At 42.8% G+C, this 15,872-nt stretch overlaps 1 protein-coding gene across 6 annotated transcripts in view; it reads right to left on the bottom strand.

The window, feature by feature from the left end:
- Positions 1–15,872, bottom strand: part of SETBP1 (SET binding protein 1) — a 359,759-nt gene that overhangs the window by 8,797 nt on the left and 335,090 nt on the right. For all 6 annotated transcript variants that reach the window (XM_077900618.1, XM_077900620.1, XM_077900622.1 and 3 more), the window contains one exon: positions 14,760–14,930. In XM_077900618.1, the coding sequence (XP_077756744.1) occupies positions 14,760–14,930 (171 nt within the window). The remainder of the gene's footprint in view (positions 1–14,759; positions 14,931–15,872) is intronic.

Here is a 15,872-nt window from a genome sequence, read left to right as displayed (position 1 = left end):
ATTATTTCATACATAAACTCCTAGAGATCAAAGCCTGGATATCGTTAATCTTTATATTCCCTAGAGCAGCTTTAACTGAATCACATGTAATCCGAAGAGTGTCCTCTCCACGGAGAGCTTCTACAACAGAGCTTCTTGCAGGCCTTCTGAGGTCCTGCTGCCTAGGTTTTCAGAATCCTCAACTTCTCTAAGCACGGGAGAACTACGCCAGTCATTTCATGAGCTGAGTGTTGGGGAAACCACTTGTGGCTTTGGACAGATACAGTGGGTGGTCACTTATGTCCAGAGAGAACCTGCTCTGAGCAAGAACCCAGTGAGTTCGCTCAGGAAGCCTCTAGGAGAAGTAACCAGGAGGCCTGAGAGAGCTGGGTGAAGGGAGGGACTCGGAGATCAGGGCAGCAGAGGCGCCTGGCTCTGTCCACTCAGGTGCACCGCGCCACGTATTCACTAGTAGAAACTACCCCCAGTGGGTCCACGGAAGAGTCTTTCAAAGCGGGGAGTCTTTCTGGGGATGATGCTTGAGAAGGGCCACAGCGGCTTCTTGGTTTTTGGCACAGAGAGAATTGTGAGTGGTGGCAACTCTGAAACAGGAATCTGAGGGCCACTTAGGCCTACTCTGTTTCTTTCAATTAACTTTGGCTTTTGTCTGTTGCATGTGGCTCAAGCCCCAGCAGACTGACTAGACAAGTTGAGAGGCTGGAGAGAAATGCAGTTAACGCCAGAAAGTTTGACGCTACATCTGCTGAGTCTCACAGCACGCCAGGTGGTCACACGGCGGGGGTGGTCGCACCCTCTCAAAGGGCTCTTTATATTTCTTTTTTCTTTCCTCTCAAACGTGGCATAACTGTATCCTTAACCATAAATACCATCCCTTATATAATACACCAATTATTGTAGATGTGTGTTCGTACTTGATGGTGAGAGATTTTTCTCTTTTAAATTTTGAAAAAAAAAAAAAAACAAAGAAAGAAAAAAACAGGGAAGAACAAAGAATCCTGCAACAGACAGGATCTTATGGATCTTATGAAAATGTTCACATTTTTAATATTTAGGCTCAGATAAAATTTGCCCATGCTAGAGCTCTAAGAATTCCATCAAATGGTAGGTAATCCATGCTTTATTTTCTTTTTGCTTTTAATAATTGCATTTGTTTACTTAAATACTCAGGCTTGTTATTTACGACCTGATAGAAAACATATTGCCTGGGACATTATGAGAATAAGGTTCTAGTCTAGACTTTTCACCCCTCAATTCTGTGCTTCCAGACAAATATCTTGACTTCTTGGCAAGACCCTTACTAAAAAAATATAATCCTCTTTAAAAAAAAAAAAGAAAAAAAGCCATACACCTCCAAGTCTTCTCTGTTCCAGGTAAGACATCTCACTTTCTTCATCTGTGTTTCATATGAAATGAATTCTAGACTATATTCCATTTTGATCATGTTCCTCTGAAGATTTCAGCATCTGCCAAATCTCATCTTAAATTTTGGTGCCTGGAATTGAACTGATTTTCCAAGTATGAAATGATTATGCAGAAAGATTGGGTTGATTAATTTCTTTGATCAAGGCACTATACTTCTGTAAATGAGAGCTACAAAATAAATAAATAAATAAATAAAACCTGCAAAGTCCCCCCAACCCCCAGCAACATCACACTGTTGGGTCCTATTAAATAGAAGCTCAATTAACTCCCTCAATTGCTTTCACATCAACTGCCACCAGACCTGGGCATTGCTATGTGGAATTGGTTTTTGAGCTTAAATACAAGCTTTCTACTTAAATTTGCAAAGTTTAATTTTATTGGTTTTAGTCCAGTGTTCTAGTCTGTCATGAAAAGTTTTGAATCTTAATTTTGTTTTCTCAAAGACTGCCCAGATTTGTAGAATTTCCAGAGGGTTTGAATACCCTCAAAGTTAAGGACTGTCCCTTTAACTCCTTCTGGGCAAGATTCAAGTGACTTAAAATGCATGCTATTGTTTTTCTCTTTATTGAGGTTTTTCAAGGAAAAAAATGGCAATTTACCCAACAAAATAGCCCTGTATTTTCATAAAAACAACAAGGGATGTATACCCATTGCTTGAGACTTTCACATATTTTTGTGTCTGTCTGGTTAGCAGATGATGGATGTGTCACAGAAACAATGACTTTGCATTGCCTACAGGTGTGTGCCCAACTCTATTATTTCTGTCAGAGAGGATATTGCATCTGATGTTGGATTGGGGGAGGGAGGAGGGAGTCTTACATTTTTCTTTTATCCAGAGGCAATTCCCCTGCCTTAGTGAGAAGAGAAAAGGAAAGAAAAAAAAAAAGACAAAACAATACTCGGTGTGTGTCTAGTGCTTTCCAATATCTGCTGGAATTCAGTTTAATTAGATACTCTTGTAAAAGCCACTGAGGACTCTCATTTCAATATTAATCTTTTTGGTCCCCTCTACATGGCTTGTATCTCTCTGACAGCATCTCTTCTGACAGCATAGTCTGTCCTGTGTTAAGATTATGGGATTCATCTGCATTTCTCTCTCCTTTTACACTGTGTTTTAAGGAACAAGGACCATGCCTTATCCATTCTTATTCATTCTTGGAAGAAGCACTGGCTGAGCCCATCCCGTGCCAGGCTCTGTGCTAGACACTCAGTTCCGTGCCTCCTGCCTCCCTGTGACCAGCACGGAGCTCAGCTGACTTACTTGAATTGAAATCAATCTACGTGACTTGACCTACACCAACACTTACTGTCTATTTTGTAAAGGCTGTGTGTGAAATATGAAAGGATTTATTGAAGGGGATCCAAATCACTGTAAATTAAATTAGATCTTCACATATTTCAGCTGTTCCCTACTGTCCTCAGAGCATCATTAACTGTTTGCAGTACCTAGCTATGACCCAAAACATGGAAGTACTGTGAAGTATATAGATTGATATCCAAACCACTCCATAGGTGAAATGGAGATTCAATGCCAAAAATAAGTTTGGAATTTACTAAGTGCCTTTAAGAAAAGCAGCTTGAACATTTAAGCCAAGAGGTTGACTAAACTATGGGGCCCCTGAGAAAGGGAGACATGTACACATTATATGTTACTTATTATCTAACATCAAAAACATTGGGGCAAGGGACAAAGAGACAGACAGACAGGAACAGAGAGGATAAGTGGTCTTCTCATTCCTGAACATTTGGATCAGAATTACATGGTATAATGTGGGGGAGTGGTCATATGTTTTCTTGGCAAATATCTATACATTCAAGTTCTGAGCGCTATGCCAGTAGAGTGAGTGAGTGTGTGTGTGTGTGTGTGTGTGTGTGTGTTTTAAGTTTTTGAATTACCTTTTTTTTTTTTTTAATATAATCTTGGACAGACTCAAGGCAGCAAATACTTCTTCCTCAGTTTAAGATTTGACAATTTAAGAGGAAAAAGCTCATTCATCATCTTTCCCTTTTAGAGACCATAAATTATTGGCTCATATACCATGTGGCTTGGATTCTAGGAAAAGTTAGTGTAAACAAACCCAAGTTACAATGCGTGGAGTAAGAGAGTGAGTCATAAACAAAACATAGACATATGCTCTCATATAAATAAGGGCCTGGATCATCAGCTTCCCAAAGTCTGCTTCCCATTAATTACACAACAAAATGAACTTTCCATATGTAAAGCCCAAATCACTTAACTCTGGCATCACGCATGAGACAAAGACCAGGACTGTGGCTATTCAGGCACTAACCAACCTGGATTTCAAAGTAAGGAAAGTTCTCTCAAAATACCTTTGGGTTTTGGAGGCCAAGAGAATACCTTGGAGGGGTGTTTTTGAGCTTTGGAACTATACCTAGCCACCTAGGAACGCTGCATGAGGCTGGCCTGCATCCCCTGCGGAACTGAAAGGTATCATCGGGCTTACTCTCTTTTGTTCTGAGCTCAGGTCTTCGCAGGGCAAGCCTCGGGTCCAGGCCACACAGGATGTTCAGACATCACTGGGATCAATGAACAGTTGAAATCCCTCCATTAGTTAACATTCTCCCTGTCTTTGGAAACTGCGCATTGGTAGCAGAAAAGTGTGTTTCTTCATTATTGCATGAAGGTTATCTGGTCTCTGAGTTGAAAGAGGTATCAAGGAAACATGAAACAATTGCTGGGGAAGAGGATTCAACAAGTGGAAGCTCTGAGAGAGGTGAAAGCAGCTGGAGTTCCCTCCCCATGCTCCTTTCTAAAGCAGATCTCGTAAAACACACTAACAGAGTGAGTTACAAAGGACATTTAAGTAATAGCTGTCATGTTTTAGGAGTCCTGGGTAGGGGTGGGAGGTGGAGGTCAACAAGGACTTTCATTCTTTGCTGGGGGTGGGGGGTGGTGGGTGTGCTGGGTTGTGGATCATTCAACATTTACTTCAGTAACATCTACTTTGTATCACACCATAGACTCTACAGGTGAGACCATGCCAGGTAGCGTTCCTGCCGTCATATGAAACTAAAGTAAAGGGGAAGAAACCCTTTTTTTGGAGCCCCTGTGGCGGGCTGCAGTATGTCACGTTTCCTCATTTAATTGTAATTGCAACTGCATGAGGACATTACTACCTCTGTCATACAGAGATGAGAATGGGAACTTTGGAGGTTAAATGGTTTTCCCTGGGGGTGCCCATCTTTGAAGTGATGGACTTGGCCTTCAAGCAAGGGCTGTCCTACTTCCAAACCACTTTCGTCCCAAAGTTCCTTTAGGAAGCAAAGAAGACAGGGAACTAAAGAGAGAGTAAGAAAGCCTGGGTTTCCCTGTTACTTTTCTATTGTTGACTGCATTACAGTGCCAAATTTCTCTCAATTTCACAATCTCAAAGGCCTCTTCCAACCTCCGAATTCCATAGTTAAATAACACAAGATGTTACTACAGACTACTCATGCTACTTCTGCTAGATTAGGCGTCCCTGTGCATTGTTTTGATCCTGTCACTCTAGTTCAGATGCCTTTGGTGATTCCCTATCAGGGGCCAGGCTGCCAGTATCATGAGTGAAGTCGGTCAGGACCCTGAGGGAGGATGGGGGTGGCCGTGGGGTGGGATGAGAAATGAAAGAGAATACGGTGCTCCTAATGGGGCCGCTGTTATTCTCTATCAATTATTGCCGGGTAGGACTCTGAGCCCAAAGTCATCAGATGGTCTGAGTTTCAAAAAGCCAGAAATCTTAATTATCAGGCAAATCTTCTGATGTTTACAAATTAATTAAAAATTATTATCCCCCACAACCAGCATCCCCCCCCCCCGTAGGCCAATCAAACAAATTACAACTGCAGATAGCTATTGGTCATCACTGCCGCTCACAAGGGTCACTGTGCCTCATTCTAGAATTTCAAGTACTCCATATTCTGATGCCCATCCTCTCTTCCAGGCTCACTGTCATCATCTCCACGTATGCTCCCAACTCGAGATGTTGTAAACCTACCCTTTCTGCTTATTTAATTCAATCCAGCCCCACGATGCTCTTTCAGCTCTTCTCTTCCCAGATCATTTTACTCTCTCCCTTGAGTTCCCCAGCATCATTTGGTTGGAAATTAATAACTTATCAATTACTCGATGACATCTCTGTTAGCATCTGAGATTATTATTCAGTCCATTCACTTGTTAATATTAGTTGGTCATCTCATGTTTTGGAATCAGGCCTTCCCAAATAGTATGAAGGTTCCATAGGGCAGGGGCTAATCTTATACCTGTAGGTATCAGCGTGGCAGGTACTTAAACGTTATTTGACAATTGTAATGAAGCCTTATAGAAGTTCCAGGAAGATGAACTTGATACAGCATTTAATATCCTCACAGGTCAGGGGGGCTTTGACTGTGCCCTGAGATAAGGCTATTTGGAGTAGGGAGTGAGTATAAAACTTCTAAAGATAGTTAACGGATGTTATGATCTGAGTCATAACACAACTAAATTATGACTTAACATGATTAAATCATGACACGGCATGACTTCATTCTTCGCAGGACAGGGGCCATGGCACAGTGATACATTGTTTTGAGTATGTGATTGGTGTTCTCATCTGCTCTTTCTTTCTTACCACTGCCTACGAGGAAGAAATTACTTTTCCCATTTCAGGGATGGGGAAACTGAGACTCAGAAGTCTCAGGAGGACTCAGCGACTTACCTAAGGGAAAGAATGAGTTAAGCCCCTCAAAGCTGTACAAGAACCTGGCCCTTGAATTCCAAACCCACTTCCCACCACATAACTATGTGGTGGCTAGATTTCCTAAACTCCCCCACAGGTGAGGCTTGTAGTTCAGTTCATTTATCTGGACTCCATTTCCTCATCTCTGTCTGCTACGGAGGGGTTGGCAGAGGGCTCTTTGGGGCTGGTCTAACCCAGTCTCGTCTGGTCGACTCCAGTTTAATCAACAAGAGAAGGAGATGCCCTGGGAGGATGATGTGGGATTATTCAAGTAGCTCCCAGAGGTGGAATGGAGAGGGCTGATGGGTGAGTGATAGCTGGGCCTGCTGTCTGTCTGTCTGATCATCCTTTTTTTTTTTTTTTTTTTTTTTTTGTCTGATCATCCTTACTCTGCTTTCCCTCACTGCCTCCTTTCTCCTTATCCCCCCACCCCCTCTGTCTCTGTTGTAGACTGACTATAGCCTGCCTGGACCACTAAAGATCATTCTTAATGACAGTCATTACACAGTTGTTCCTCATTGCCTGAGGCCATTTCCACAGCAATGAGCAGGAAAGACCTTGCCTCCTTTTCCAACAGCAGGCCACAGTATGCCAACTTCACTGGAACCAAGAAGTTTGTCAAAAAACTCTCCATTAATTACAGGAAACCCATCGCACTGTCTGCCCCCCACCCCCCACATGAATACAGTTGCTTTTAGTGGCCACTAAATTATCTCGCCACCATTAAACCAACAATCTAATTAGACCCATGGAAACGGAAAGAGCCAGCGAATGAGGCAGGCACATCACTTTCATCTCAAAACTGATCATAAAATATTTGCGCCCTTTCGTTCCTGGCCACATAAAATCTCCCCCTAGTAGAATGTCTTTTCATTCTCTCCGATTTATAAAGAGGAGCTTGAATATTTGATATAAAATGAGTATCTTAATAGAAATCGCTTCACGTATGGGAGGTTTTCTTTCCCACATTTCGTGGAGCGTGGAGTCCTCATTACAATAATCGCACCTGACTCCCCCTGCGTGTGATGCCTCACAGCCAAACCTCCCACTGGGCTTCAATGGAGGTGGGAATGATACCATCACCGGGAAGAAGATAAAATGTATTATTATCATTACTCTATTTTTAAGAGGGTCTGACTGTGGCAAGAGGTGGTTGGGAGCGTAATCTGTACGAAGCTTTCAGAGAAGATAAATTGAGTTAAATTCCTCACAGACATAGCACTTTCAAACCTGTTATTACACCTTCTGTCTTTCCTAAAATCTCAACTCTGGAGGGGAAAAAAAGTTAAATCAAGTCCAGACATGTTTATTGAGGATTTACTATGCACCCAGCAACTGTACAAGTTTCTTGACACCCAAATATGATTATGAGTTGCTTAACAGCCTGGTTTTGCTTCCCTTATTTTCATCCCTGCATAACACAAGGCTCTGGGAATTTATGAGAGACTCGATCCTCATCAAAGAGGATAAAACTGAAATAGGAAATACAATCGCTGCTCTTGGGAAACCAACACTCTGGCCACAATGCAAGACTCTTATATATAAAATAATTAAATTATAGCCTAGCGTTCGATCGATGGAATGGGTGAGTGGGTGATAGCCGGGCTCATCCCCCACATACCAGAGAAGAGCCGAGTGAAGGAAGCCGCGTGCACAGGTTCCTCCTTCTCTTCTCTGAATAAACACACACCCATGTACTGCACTTCTGTGCCACAGAGGCTGATTCTTTGACTCAAAAATACCCTCCCCTTGAGAACATCCTGGTGGATTAGCTGGGAGCTGGTCTGCCATTACTGAACACAAGATTCTGGAGGCCCTGGAGTCTCTTTCAGGTAGCCACTTCTGGCTACGAATGTTGAACATTCGTAGGATGGTTTGCTGTTTCTGGTACTGATATGGGAAGTAAAGGCAACTCATCGCCTCTCAACTCGAAGGACTATAATGCTAACGTATGTGTTTTCCTACACCAGATGGTTTTATGCAGCAAACAAACGGCTGTTGTTCAGTTCATTTTGACTAATATTTAATGATTATCTATTGTTTACCCACCTGGGTACTAGGTGCTGGGGTTTTAAAGTTGAATAAGATCTGACAATAGGGAAAGGGATGGTCCAGCCTGGGACACAGGCAGGAGCACAGACACCATATTAAGTGTAGGGCTAATTCATCAAGGGGCTTATAATAAGGGAACTATGGAGGACAGAGGATGTGGCATCCAACTTGGCCGGGAGGTGGTTCTCCAAATGGCCAGCAGGAAAGCCTTCTTAGAGTTGAAGGCACCATACTGAGTCTTGAAAGATAATCATGACTTAGCCACTTACACGCCTTGAAGGATGGGTGAGGGAGAGAGAACATTTCAGCACAGAAAACACCTGATGGCAATAGCAATAGCAAACATAGCGGTGGTTACAACAGGGCTCATTTACTAACCTGTTGCTGTGCACCAGGCACTCTGCAGAGATGTTCACAAGGACTATCCCATCTATTCCTCACTACAATCCTCTGCACCAGGTAGTATGCTTTCCCCCATTTTACAGATATGAGCACTGAGGACCAAGTTCAGGCAAAGCCTAAGTGCAGCCTTGAGATCTCAGTGTGGAGGATCTGAAGCAAGAACACATGCATTCAAGTACAGCAGTGTACGGCCCGGGTGTGGTGTAAAGAAAACTGGGTCAAAACGTAGAACCAAGGCAAATGTTAGGGTGCACGTCTTTTCAGGTTCCTAGTGTATCATTTTACCGGGCTGCCCCAGGATTAATTATCTGGGGCAATGCACTTTTGTTGGATTTGCTACTCACTACGGATGGCAGGCTCAGACTCTGCCAGGGAATATCTTAACTTGAAGATTTTTGCTCAGAAAATATGTAAATGATTTCTGACTGGTAGAAAAGCCCAGAGGTTATGGCTCATGGCCCATTAGGACATGAACTGAGCAATCTCGCTTGATGGTCTTTCTCCATTGCTTATGCTCCTACAACATCCTGTCCAACTAATTCTTCTTTGAATCAGCTTTACCACCATGTTGGTTTCTTTGTCAAAGAGTTGAATGAATTTTTGACGTGAGTTTTAAGGTTTTTTTTTTTTTTTTTTTGAAAATCACACTCTGACTGTGGAATTCCATAGTCATCAACATTATTAACATTTCTGGTTATTAACATTTCTAAGGAGTTGTGGTTGGAGCAGAAGGCAGGGGCTAGATTCTGGAGTGTTTGGGGTTTCTCTGGGATATTTATAGCTGTGGCCATGGGACAGCTCAGTTGCTCTAGGATGTCCATATGCAATCAGAAAAGAGCTTATTTCCTCCTTTTTGGGCAAAAATAAAAAGAAGTTTGGGGGGTTTCTCAGAAGGCCTTTGATGCGATGAGAGCTTCAGGGAAGCACAGAAGCTTCCAACTTTACTGGGTCTCTTCGTGGCCCAGAGCCAAGGGGAGGGGAGCTCTCTAGGCAGAGTCATTCTGTGCTGCTTCTAACATGGGTTTGTAGGCAGCACATTTCAGGCAACTTCAACAATTCATTTTTAAACTAAAGCTTTATTTTTGCTAGATCTTTTCTGAAGGTTTTCTACTGTATATTTTAAGTGATTAATCTGGCTTTGTAGAAATTTATTTTACAATTTGAAGACTTCTTCAATTTCTACACTTACAGCCCTTGGATGTCCCAAATCCTACTAATTTGTACATTTATTTGCTCTATTTTGGTTTGAAAGACAAGACTTTTGGCTGAATTGGTACACTATTTTAGTTAGGAGCATCAAATGATGATTCCACATGAGCACAAAGCAAAGAAAACAAATAATTTTTACAATTCTTATTGCAAAAGAATTCATTGCTTTTTGCACCTGAATATGATTTCTTTATTCTGGGCCCCTCTCCATAAATGGCAGTTGGTTAATTGAAAAATCAGGCATGCTACAGTTTGGGGGCCAGAAGCAATTTTCATGATTATTTTGCTCCAGCTACTAGAATACTGGATTTCTTTTTAATTCCATTAGAATTAAGAATTTATTCTTTTATTTGGGAAGGTGATTTTTCAAGCTTAAGGTATTGCATCTTGATTACAGGTATTTGTCAGTTTGACGGGGCTGAGTTTGGTTCATTATTAAATGGTTTACCTAATACCAGTCTCTGCCTTCAGAAGCCAAATGTCCAATATGCTTGTGAAATTTATTTAGTATTTTGTCCTTTATTTTATTATTATTATTTCTTAAGTTTTTACTTAAATTCCAGTTAGTTAACATATAATATTAGTTTCAGTGGTACAAGTTAGTGATTCAACACTTCCATATATCACAGCAAGTGCACTGCTTAATCCCTTCACCTATTTTACCCATCCTTCCACCCAGTATTTCCACTTACCCATAGGCTCTGGTAGTTGTAGTCAAGGCAGATCATATAGTTTTAGAGAATAATGGATTAGCCTTGATACAAAACAGATACAAACTATGAGCTATGCTTACCTACCTCCAGCTGTTACCTCTCGCTGGGCCACGCCTTGAGCAGTTGAGATTTGGTGATAGCAACCCTGATACATGTCTTTTTTTTTCTCCTTGAATTTAAGATGAGAGGATATTGAGGGTGTGTGTGTGTGTGTGTGTGTGTTCTGACTTTCAGGTGCAGAACTGTAGAGGTTTTGTTTCCTTGAGGTTTTACTGAGTTCCTAAAGAATTTTTAATCTATTTAATAATGTAGCCTCATCTTAAACACAAAGGTAAGGGGCACATTTCAGTAATGAAATCACAAATTCTCTTCACGTTGCATGACCTTCCTGAGAAGTTAGTTCAATATGTAGGAGAGCAGAGAAATTAGCCTGACTTATTCAGGTATGGATTATCTGATATGGTTATTAAATCATGATTGGGACAGAACAATAGAAGTTATTTCAAATTATGCATCACTTTAAACAAACTTTATTGAAGCCTTTACTGCATTAGCCCTAATTATTCACAATGATGATGCAGTGCTCCCTTGAATCAGACCCAGCTCTGTGGCCAGGGACTGTGGCTGATCGATAGCTATTGAGCAGTTTGATCACGAAGGCTGACCTGCTTGAGCACCGGTGGCAGCCATGGTCATCCCTCCCTCCCAGTAGCTCACAAACTGACATGTTCTCCGTCTGGCCTCCCTCTCCTGCAGCTCATCCTCTGCCTCTTCCTCGAAATCAATAACTTTATAATCAGCATGCTTCCCAGACTCTGAGAAGCTAAAAAATTGCCTTAAACAAAACACACACACACACACACACACACACACACACACACACACACCCCCTACCCATCCACCTGCCCCTCCATATATCTACACTCAAGCTAGAAAAGACATGTTTTCAACCTCTGACCCACATCCATTTCTTCCATGTTATAATGTTTATAAAATAAGGTAGAGAATGTTTTGTTTGTTTTTTGACCAAAGATCACCTATTTAAAAAAATACTGTGAGGACTCTAGCCTGATTATTTGGCAAGTATTTACCAACAGCCTACCACATGTCCATCAAATGTTTCCCATTTGATGGTTAATTCCCATGATGAAGCATGTTTTTCTCAGATGTCTGCCACCATGTCTGGTGCTGTATAAGCACACAGCTACTGTTTCACCATGATTCATTACACTCAGTGATTAATTATTGAGCATCTACTATGTGTCAGGGGGCATACCAGATACATTAGCATTCATTACTTGAAAAGGAAAGGAATTTCTAATTACTTGAATTCTTTCAGTACATTTTGTATCTCTAGACATGACTTCTTAAATTAATTTTGCTTTCTAAGACACTTAGTTTTATGCTCTTTTCCTCTTTTCCCCCACTTTGCACTTGTCTGGGTCTTCAAAACCACTCTGTAGAAATGATGACCTATTGAAAACAGACCAGAAGTACTTCCAAATTACCTTGCTTATAGCGAAAGATGAAAAAGAGACCCTAAATAAAACAAAAATGAAGTGAATTGTCTCAGCAGAAATATCTATGACTAATGCACAAGCACACAATTGAATGAAATCAAACCAAGATACTGCTTACTAACTTTCTACTGTATGTCTGCCTATGGTTAAAGCATCAAAAGAGGAGTTTCACTTGCTATTCCCTAAAAGAAGTAGGAATCCATAATTAGGGAGAAAGAAACCTGCCTTTGCTCATGTTGGGCCCATGACAGAAGGGAGAATCCACTGGAAATCAGGCAATAAATCAAGAAGTTTGGGTTCCAACCCAATTGCATGACCTCAGGGCAGTTTCTGAATCTCAGGAGCAATCACGTGTGAATCACATATGAAACAGGGTGTTGGACACGAGCCCAGACTGTGTGACCCTAACTCTCTTAGGTTTGTGGGAAGCCATGTATCTGTGGGAAGCGGAATCTAAGGAAGGTCTGGCCTCCAGCACCTGGAGAGATCTCTGGCTTGTGTTCTCCCAAAAGTTCTGCTTAGCAGCCTGAGACCCGGAAATGGACCAAATCTGAAATTCTCATGAGGGTCTCATTTTAGCACTGCCAAAAATAAACAGCCCATTCCTGCATCCTGAAACAGGAGAGCTTTGGCTCAGCTCTGATTACCAGAGAAGCAGGTTTAAAAGTTTAATACTCACCTGTTTCTAAGCCTGTTTGGCCTACTTGTAAATGACTGGATGCAAATTGAGGAGGGGAGCCTGTGAAAGCATGGGGTCCAAAGAATGCACTTTCTCACTCTGAATAGAAAGAGCTGAGGGGAAGAAATGGGGGACCACCTGTCTTTTGCCCCTGGGAAATATCTGTGCTTGGCAAGCAAAGGCAGAAATATACAGGCTAATTTCTAAATCCATAAACGGAGCTTTCCAGAGCTTAACCAACAAGGTTGGATAAGTAATTATCTGGGTGGATAGCGTGGACTCCAACCCAAAGCTTTCACTCCAGCCAAGTGGAGTTCTGGGCTTGGCACCAGCTCCCACATCCAGGACCATGTCCACTTTGCTCCCTCTGCCTGGACACCCTCTCGCAAAGGCTCTACCATCCTTGGGTCAAGTCTCAGGGTAGCTTCTCCCTCACTCACCCACGACCTTCCCTCTGACCTCTCCCTGTTCTCATTGCAGGCATCGTTTACCTGGCATTTCCACCAAGAAATTCTCACTTCATGCCTAGCACATGAAAGATGGGTAGATTCACAATCACATCTGAGAGACTCTCCCATCCCTTCTAAGCAAGATTTCCCAAAAGGCTGAGGAGAGAATAGCATTTCCAAGAGATGTTAAGAGCTAGGGCCAGAAAAATGGGTTCTGTGGTCAGATACGATTGTAAAATTCTGTGTCTCTCTTTCCTGGAACATCACAGTGCACACACTAGTCAATTCAAGGCTCTGAGAAGCCCTGTGGGAAGGAAGCGGGTATAAAGCAGCATTCCCCGTACTCTCTTAACTATGCAAATACCTTTTATCACAAGACACCTACTAATGTCTTGCAGAACTCAGTTTGGGAAATGTCACTCCAAATATTTCCTTCTATAGTTTCAATCAGGCACATTTTCTAATTACCAGTAATTTCCATCAAGGAGGTAGGTATGAAGACCAGTTGAGTTCTTTGTTCAAAGCAACCTGCTTAGTGAGAAGATGAGTGTAGAGTGAATATCAATAATGAGTCTCTTCCTGGGGTTCCAATTGTAATAGGCATTTCTAAACACTACAACATGCTTAACATTTACCAGTGCATGAATTCCACAATGGACCCTCCTGTGTGCCACGAAGATAGCAAGCACCTAAATCATGGATTCCACCCCTGAGGTCTGTACAGTTTCGTTGTGAGAAGAAGTTAACAGGGGACAGTTCTGTAGTCTCTGGGTAGGTAGCAAACACCTACCCAGGTGAGACCCTGGGTGCTGTGTGCCTTCAGGGGATGCTGGACCTTGAAGGTCTGTAGGATGTGGGCAGGAGTCAAGGAAGGCTGTCCTCAAAGAAAGGTGTTAAGCTACGTCCAAGGCTTGCTTTCTTGCCAGGAGGGATAGCATGCAGGGGCGTTGGTGCAGGCACTGGTGGGAGATTATGTGGGGAGCCAAGGAAGGCAGAGCATCTGGGATGTCTGAATAAGGAGTTTATATTTTATCAACTGCCAGTGAGGAGTCTGGTGACTATTGAAGATTTCGTGATATCATGGGGTACATGAATCAAGGCTTCAGAGAAACTCTGATTATTGACTCCCAACCCCTGTGAGCCAGGGAGCTGATCAAATGCAGTGGTCCACAGCATGGGTGCTGGGCCTATGTTGGCATCCTCACTGTCCACAGGTTTGTGGGGCCAGGCTCTTGATGCCTGGCTTCCTCTTCTGAACTGAAGGCATAGGTAAACCTCACAGGCCTCTTTTAGAAGTCACCTAAGATAACATATTTAAAGCCCTCGATGCAAAGATTAATAAATAAATCAAGCTCTTGATGCTTGATGAGAAGTCATTAATGCTGTTATCTTTCAGTTGCTCCTCATGAGCTTTTGCCCCCAGGTCCTAAGCTTATCTCTATCCTTTCTTCCCACTTGAAAACCCAGTAGGGACACAGGCTGAGTATCTATGGGAGGTTGGCTAAGCAGAGAACCTAGATGGCACAGCATGTTCCCCGTGGGCCTTCTCCATGCCCACCTTCATGGGGCTAAACCCGAAGCCTCTGCACAGTGCTCACCTGCATCAGACGTGGCTGCAGATGCAGCAAGGAGCGATAACACCGGGCTCGGTGGGATTGCCACGCTGTCCACTGTGGCTGGCTTCTTCCTGGTCATCATGGTGGACGCAGAGCCCTCGTTCTTACTATGTGGTGCCGTTTGGTCCACTTTTAGGTGGGGACTTGGCATCCCTATGAAAGAATAAACCCGAAGCTTACAGTTACTTGAAGGAATAGGAAAATAGACAATAGAAAACCTAAAAGTGAGCTGAGGAAATTGTTAGAATCACCTGACCTCCTTCTGGTACACCAAGAATGAAATTTTAGAACATTTAAAGGAAAAAAATAAATATTAGCAGCATGACTGGTTTGGGTTTCATGGCTGAGATTAGTGGTGACAACATTCCTTGGTTATGTGGAAGCAGGGGCACAGGCCCAATGGAGCAGGAGAGTCCAGCAGGTATTCCTTTGTCTTCGGTGGGTCAAGAAGCCCATCTTTCCAGACATTGTGTCGTGTGCAGCATGATGGGGACAAAGGGGCCCCATTCTAGCTTCTCATCTCATCTGGCTGGGGACACAAGACTAACGGAGTAAGAAAAATTGGGTGACACATAAGGGCAGGCTTCACGTCCTAGGTGCTCGGGGACCACTAAGGGGTTCGGGATTCATGTGGGGACAAGTGAGGAAAGGCTTTCCAGAGCTCATGCTAAAGCAGCAAGGAAGAGGGAAAAGCTATTCTTAATCCCATGAAGAGAGTATACTAAGTTCTGGGTGGGGAACGAAGATGATTCGGACGAGAGGCCAGGCTGCCGGAGCACAAGTTGCATCGTGGGGGCTGCTGTGTAATGACAGTCCCCATGGCCCAGTGAATGTTGATTTGGAGGCTTTTCAGTCTCTGGTCCTAATATGCATCAAAAATCATGTCTTTGTGATGCCGAAGAGCGCCGCTTGTGAAGCGCCTCTGTAAAGGCCTGGAAATGTGCTATGTAACAAATTACAGAGCGATTCTGGACGTTGCTTTGTAGGCCAAGCAAATCCAGGCTCTCTTAATTTTTAGCTATGTGATCATAAGCAAGTAACTTAACGTCTCCAAGCTTCAAGATTCCTCGGCCTACAAATGGGGTGGAACAGTAT

The sequence above is a fragment of the Canis aureus genome, chromosome 6, assembly GCF_053574225.1.
Source record: "Canis aureus isolate CA01 chromosome 6, VMU_Caureus_v.1.0, whole genome shotgun sequence".
Lineage (NCBI taxonomy): Eukaryota > Metazoa > Chordata > Mammalia > Carnivora > Canidae > Canis > Canis aureus.
The sequence above is the reverse complement of the archived record's forward strand: the minus strand, read 5'-3'. Positions and strand labels throughout refer to the sequence as shown.